Source organism: Carlito syrichta, unplaced genomic scaffold (genome assembly GCF_000164805.1).
Source record: "Carlito syrichta isolate Samal-C Ts95f unplaced genomic scaffold, Tarsius_syrichta-2.0.1 Scaffold308127, whole genome shotgun sequence".
In the NCBI taxonomy this organism is placed as follows: Eukaryota; Metazoa; Chordata; class Mammalia; order Primates; family Tarsiidae; genus Carlito; species Carlito syrichta.
In genome coordinates, this window is record NW_007252223.1 from 13738 (window position 1) to 20655 (window position 6918).

Genomic DNA, 6918 nt, shown 5'->3' on the forward strand with positions numbered 1-6918 from the left:
CCAGCGCTCTCACGGCGGCGGCTGGAGCGCCGGCTGGGGGGCGCGAGTTCGGCGGCCCAGTGGCCACGGCCGAACAACGCCCGGGGCACCAGCACAGGTGACGGCGGCACGTCTCGCCCGACGCAAGTAGACACTATTCCGCGGAGAAACCTCGGAGCGTCCACCCGTCTGCCGACCCCGGGCAGCCAGGTTCGCGTCCGCGGGCTTCGCGGGGCGCTTCCCGCGACCGTCGGGCCTGGCGGCGCCGTGGGAGACCCCGCGCCTCCGCTCCGGGCCTGCTGCGAGCCGGCCTGGGGGCTGAGTGGGCGGGAGGCAGGTCGCACGAAGAGCAGCCCCGTTTACTTAAGGCAAACTTAGCGTGGCAGGGGAGCGCTCAAAAAGGAAAGAGGAATCCGGAGAGCAGCTGGCGTCAGGTATTTGTACAAAGACTTGGACAGAGAGGAGCAGGTCACGAAGAAGCGACTGAGTTCAACGAGAAGGCTCAAGATGTTATTTTTAAAAGATCTACATAAAATCAAGAGACCTCTGGGTTTGCGGCAATACAAAAGAAAAAATGACTCCGGGTCTCAACTTTTAGTCCGTGGAGGCAAGGATGTTGCTATTCCTCCCGTTACATTACACAGTGTTTCTCATGTGGGAATTGCGTATCCTCCTCTTTTTTTGGTCAGAGTCTCACTCTGTTGCCCAGGCTGGAGGGCAGTGGCATGCTCACCGCCACTGCAGCCTTGACCTGCTGGGCTCAGGAGATCCATCTCAACCTTTCAAGTAGCTGGAACTACAGGTGTGTATTTTTTGATATATTGTAGATTTTTTGATATATTGTAGAGACGCAGTCTCACCAAGTTGCCCAGGCTGGTCTTGAACCCCTGGGCTCAGGCAATCCTCTTGCCTCGGCCTCCCAAAGTGCTGGGATTACAGGCTTGAGTCACCACGACTGGCCTTCATCGCCTACCTTTAAGAAACAGAAGTCAGAATGACCTTCTAGCACCCACTGCTATTCAAATGCACTGAAAGTGGAGTAGGTGATATGCCCAAGTGGTATATTTTAACTCCTTCACTAACCAGGTAGGTAGGACTTCAAGCCAGTTGCTTCCCAGCCAGCAGGGGTTGACGCAGGCTTGCGATTCTTCCCAGGGCTCTCTGAAGGACTTTACTGCATGTGCTTGGACAAGTAAGTTGCTTGTTCCACGCCTTCCAGTTCGGCATCAGCCTTATCTTTCCACTGGAGGGTACTCGGGACATCTGAGAGGCTCAGGATTATGTAGGAAGACCCTGATCCTCCCTTTTTGCCAGTGGTGTGTTTTGCGGTCCTGATGAATGGTGGAAGCTGCTGGTCCAGAGAGTGAGGCCCAGCCTTGGGTTCATCATCCTCTTCTCACTCAAGGACCCTTTCAGACTGTCCAAACTGTGATGTGAGGTGGAACTCTAGTCTGGAGAACACACTCTGCTCAGTTGCCCGAGGCAGCCATGAGCTTCAGATGATGGAAAAGTGTGGTTTTTTTCTTCTGTTTTAGCACACGGTGTCCTTCATCTCATCTTTTGGATTGGCACAGACTTGGGATCCTCTTATGTCCTATGTCTTCCTGCCTCTGCATTCATTGATACCCACATTTCCCAGTGTTTGAAAACAATATCCATCGATGAGATAAGGGAACCTAAGGGCGGATTACATAAGCGACCGACTCTTGTTTTCCTTTTCCCATGTCTGTTTTTCTAGATCAATGCTATTGGAGTGGAGAGACCTCAGCGATGGGACCTCTCAGGGGAGACGAGCTAATACAGGAGAACTAATACAGGAGAACAGTTTGGGCAGAGCAAGGGGTAGCGTGGGTACCAGACTTGTATTCAGAACTCACAGACCACAGACCTAGGTGTTGCAGAAGGTTCCAGGGCAAAACACTAAGCACTGTAATTCATGTCTATACCAGTTCTTGATTGTTTTCATTATAAATTTGTTCCTAATTATATCCAAGAAATAACTACATAGGAGCTTCCAGAACTTGGTATTTTATTACAATATGGCATTTTTTCTTAGGCCATCTAAGCTAATTGTCAAGGGAAACTATTCAATCCACTGGTTGTTAACCCCCTTATGCTGTACTTACTTTATTTGGTTAGTCTGAGGATTTTGGATTTTGGGGTAGGACATCTTAAATACATAATCAATTGTAATGGAAATACACAAGACTAGCTTTACCTTTATGTGACCCCATTGTTCAGCTGTCTGCTGCTATCAATTTCACATTTTGTGTCGTGCAGTAGATCATTTTATACATGCAATAAGAAATCGAGTTACTTGGAAAGCATATTCTGTAAATATGTTATTGCATCTGATGTCCTAGTAAAAGGCATATCTGTATTACAAATATCGACAAAACACTTTCTGAATAACGTAAGACAAAAAAAAAAGAAAACAATGTAAATCAAATACAGTATCCAAAAATCTCTCTATAAGGGATCTTACAGCACAGTGGTTTCTACAGCATATTAAACATTCACACACAATATTGATTAGCAGCAATTTTTTTGAAATGTTTCTTTTGCTTAACATTCAAAGATATCATGAAGACCATGTACATTTAGTGAAGTAGTGTAATACATGAATAAAACCATCACATCACTAGTAATAAATCTAACAAAGTATTTTTAAGCTCAGCTAGGGTGGTAATCAAATAATGCAAAGTGAATAAAATTGTGACAATGAAATGCCCATAGCAAAACATGACAAAATTAAGTTGTTCTCATTTCTGGGAGCTGGGAAGGGGACAAAAGAAAAGAGAAACTGGGAGGGGGGGAGGTGAGGCAACAACCAGATACTCTAATGTCAGCTACAAATGCAGAAGTGTTGAAACAGTGTAATACACTCATGGAAAAAAGTAAAGTCTGTTAATAATTCCTACTAATTTTTGGAAACTTATGACATAATAAAGATGTCATCCCAAACCATTGAGGAAAAGATGGAATCTAAAATAAATGATGTGGTTGGGCTTGGTGGCTCAAGCCTGTAATCCCAGCACTTTGGGAGGCAGAGGTGAGAGGATGCACGAGCCACAGCCTGGACAACCTGGCGAGACCTCATGGCTACAATACAGAAGTCAAAAAGCTAGCCGGGTGTGGCAGTGTGCACCTGTAGTTCCAGCTACTTGGAGGGCTGAGGCAGAAGGACCACCTGACCCAGCAGGTCAACGCTGGAGTGGCTGTGAGCTTGCCACTGCACTTCATCCTGGGCGACAGGGTGAGACTCCAAAAAATAAATAAATAAATTAATTAATTAAATTAAGTTGGGGAAACTAGATAGTCATTTGGAAATACAAGAAGTAGATTCGTATCTCACTCCTTTCACCAAATGAACTCCTTATGAATCAGAGATTTAAATACAGAAATAAAAACCTACAAAAACTAGAAGAAAATGGGGATTCCATAACATGAGGATAAACACTTTTAACCATGCTCCAAAAATTCGAATGCAATAAAAGAACACATTGATAAACTACTGCATAACAATTTTTTAAAAAGAAACTTTTTCTAGGCCAAAAACCATAAACAAAGTGAAAATACAAATAAAATTTGAAAGATACTACTGTATTGCAAAATTGGTAATCAAAACAATCAACATAGTGAAATAATGGTCTTTACAGGAAAGATCACAATTCCATTCATAGTGAGAGAAATGCATATCAAAGCTATAATGAGATGTCACTCAAACTCTCAAATTGTCACAAAACTTTTCAAAAGCTTTACCGAACTGTCAACTGGCCTGGCTGTGAGGAAAGACTCTTCCATTCCTGGTGGGGAATGTAGATCAAGACAGTAGCCCTGGGGAAACATTGGACAATGTCTGACAAAACTCCCTGTGCATTTAGCATTGAGCCAGAAAAACCGCTTCTAGGGATTTAGCTTTTTCAAGCCCAGTGTCAGAGACTCATACTGAGAGTGACTTTCCTATATAATTTCTACTTGGGAGGTGTAATTCCTACTCTGAGTTTCTTGTGCACACTAGGAGTACAGCACAGCTAAAGTGTCCTCCATAGTGATTATACAACAGAGTTTCTTCAGGTGAAATTCTCCCCTGCTCTTTAAAAAGAAGTGATAAATGAAGCATTTTCAAATTGACTGGGGCCCTAGAATTTTCCCACTGTGTGGGTCTCTAGGTTGGTTATTGCTAGAGCTGTAGCTAAGGATCCTCCACATTCATTCCATTTATGAAATCCGAGTTCGCTCATGTTATCTAGGTCAGAACATTCACTAAAGGCTTTACAATGCTGACAACATTGATGTTTTCTCTCCCATGTGATCTTTTTGGTATAAAGAAACCTGACCACTCTGGTTGTACTGTTTTCCACATTATTTGGATACATAGGGTCCTCTCAAATGTGAATTCTCTCATATAGTCTAAGATCAGAGAACTGACCCAAGGTTTTCCCATACAGATAACCTTCATAAGGCTTGTAACAGTGTGAATTATTTAGTGCTTTCCAAGGTTAGAGCAATTTTAAAGGCCTTTTCACACAGCTGAGAAGCATATGATTTCTTCCCAATGTGAGATTTCTCATGTTGGCTAAGGTGAGTGCTATGGGCAAAGGCTTTCCCACATACATGACATTCATATGGCTTCTCTCCGGTGTGAATTCGCTTATGCTGACTGAAGGATGCTGAGTTACTGAAAGTTCTACCACACTGGTTACAGACAAAAGGTTTTTCTCCTGTGTGAATTCTTTGGTGTGAATATAAGTAATTCCTTTTGGTGAACCGCTCTCCACACTGGTTGCACTTATACAGTTTCTCTCCAGTATGAATTCTTTCATGTATAGAAAGCTGACCTTTTTGAAAGAATCCTTTCCCACAGACATGACATTTATGAGGTTTTACTCCTGTGTGAATTATCTCATGAAGTCTAAGGACAGACCTTCGACCAAAGCCTTTTCCACATAGATGGCATTTATATGGTTTCTCTCCGGTGTGAGATTTCTGATGTCGTTTAAGGTCGTTACTCCGACCAAAGGATTTCCCACATTCGTGACATTCGTATGGTTTCTTTCCAGTGTGGGTTCTCTCATGTTGCCTAAGGTAAGTACCAAGGGTAAAGGCTTTTCCGCATACATGGCATTCAAATGGTTTCTCTCCAGTGTGGATTTTCTCATGCTGCCTAAGGTAGGTGCCGCAGATAAAAGCTTTTCCACATACCTGACATCCATACGGTCGCTCTCCAGCATGAGAACTCTGATGTCTAGAGAGAGGAATCTTTTGACAGAATTCTTTCCCACAGTCGTGACATTTATAGGGTTTATCTTTTGAGTGAATCATCTCATGCTGTCTAAGAACAGAACTGCGACCAAAGGCTTTTCCACACAGATGGCATTCGTATGGTTTCTCTTTAGTGTGAGTTCTCAGATGTCGTTTAAGGACACAACGTTGACCAAAGGCTTTTCCACATAGATGGCATTCGTATGGTTTCTCCCCAGTGTGAGTTATCTGATGTCGTTTAAGGCCACAACTTTGAACAAAGGCTTTCCCACAGAGGTGGCATTCATATGGTTTCTCTCCAGTGTGAATTCGCTTATGTTTACTGAAGGACGTTGAGTTACTGAAGGTTCTCCCACACTGATTACAGAGATAATGTTGCTCTTCTCTGTGAGATTTTTGGTGTGAATATAAATGATTGCTCTGGGTGAATTGTTTTCCACACTCATTGCACTTATTTGATTTCTGTCCAGTGTGGGTTCTCTCATGCCGTCTAAGGTAAGTGCCACAAGTAAAGGCTTTCCTACACATATGACATTCATATGGTTTCTCTCCAGCGTGAGGACTCTGATGTATAAAAAGCTGAATCTTTTGCCACAATTCCTTCCCACAGTCAAGATCCTGATAGGGTTTATCTCGCGAGTGAATTCTCTCATTTCTAAGAACAGAACTGTGACCCAAGCCTTTCCCAAATAGACGGTATTCAGGTGGCTTCCCTTTACTGTGAGACTTTTTATGCTGTATAAGGTTAGACCAAGTTTTAAAGGCTTTTTCACACAGGTGACATCTATATGGCTTTTCTCCAGTATAAATCAGCTTATGTTTACTGAAAGACGAAGGATGAATCTTTCCACATTCATTACTTCTACAGAGTTTCTCTCCATTGTGAATTAATATATGTGGATTTAACGTGTGATTTTGAGTGAAAGCATCCCCATATTCAATATCTTCAAAAGGGCCCTCTCTAATGTGAGTTTCAGGCTGTTAGGAAGAAGATGAGAGGCTATTAAAGGGTTCACATGCATTCCTTTATTTCTGTACATATGAATTATTTGCTAATCATTTAATAATAGCTTCCACTTAAAATTCTTATATTATTTACATACATATAATATGCTAATTTTCTGCATGTGCAACGTTATTTCTCCTTTGTAGCATCTGAGGAGCTATCTGAATAAATACTTCATTATATTTCATAAATATGAGCCAACTTTATGTAATTCCCCCGTTATCATGCTGCCCATCGAAACTGGACTGGATTAAAAAAATGTGGTACACAGAATATTCTGCAGCCATAAAGGACAAACATATGGACTTTGCAGCAACTTGGATGGATTTAGAGTCTATCATACTCAGTGATCTGTCACAGAAACAAAGAACAGAATACTACATGTTCTCACTCATAAGCGGACCCTGAACATTTACCATAATACGAAAGGGATTGGCAGAGCAGAATATTGCCTGGGTGGAGGTGGGCACACACAACATTAACAAGGGTACCTGATCTCAAACCAGGCAAAGTGGGGACCAAAGGGAGGCCTAAACTTCACCTGTATGATGCCCACTCATATACCTAATCCTGAATTGTACCCCACATCTCTTTAAAATTATATATATATATAGCTGGGCTCGGTGGCTCAGCTTGTAATCCCACGCCTTTGGGAGGCTGAGGTGGAA

General features: G+C 42.6%; 1 protein-coding gene across 1 annotated transcript in view; it reads right to left on the reverse strand.

Annotated features, from left to right (window-relative positions):
- Positions 1–3215: 3215 nt before the first annotated feature.
- The window catches only part of LOC103267406 (zinc finger protein 883-like), a 7660-nt gene continuing 3957 nt past the window's right edge, over positions 3216–6918 (reverse strand). The window contains exon 3 of the mRNA XM_008065001.2: positions 3216–6222. Coding sequence (XP_008063192.1) covers positions 4462–6222 — 1761 coding nt within the window. The 3' untranslated portion in view covers positions 3216–4461. The remainder of the gene's footprint in view (positions 6223–6918) is intronic.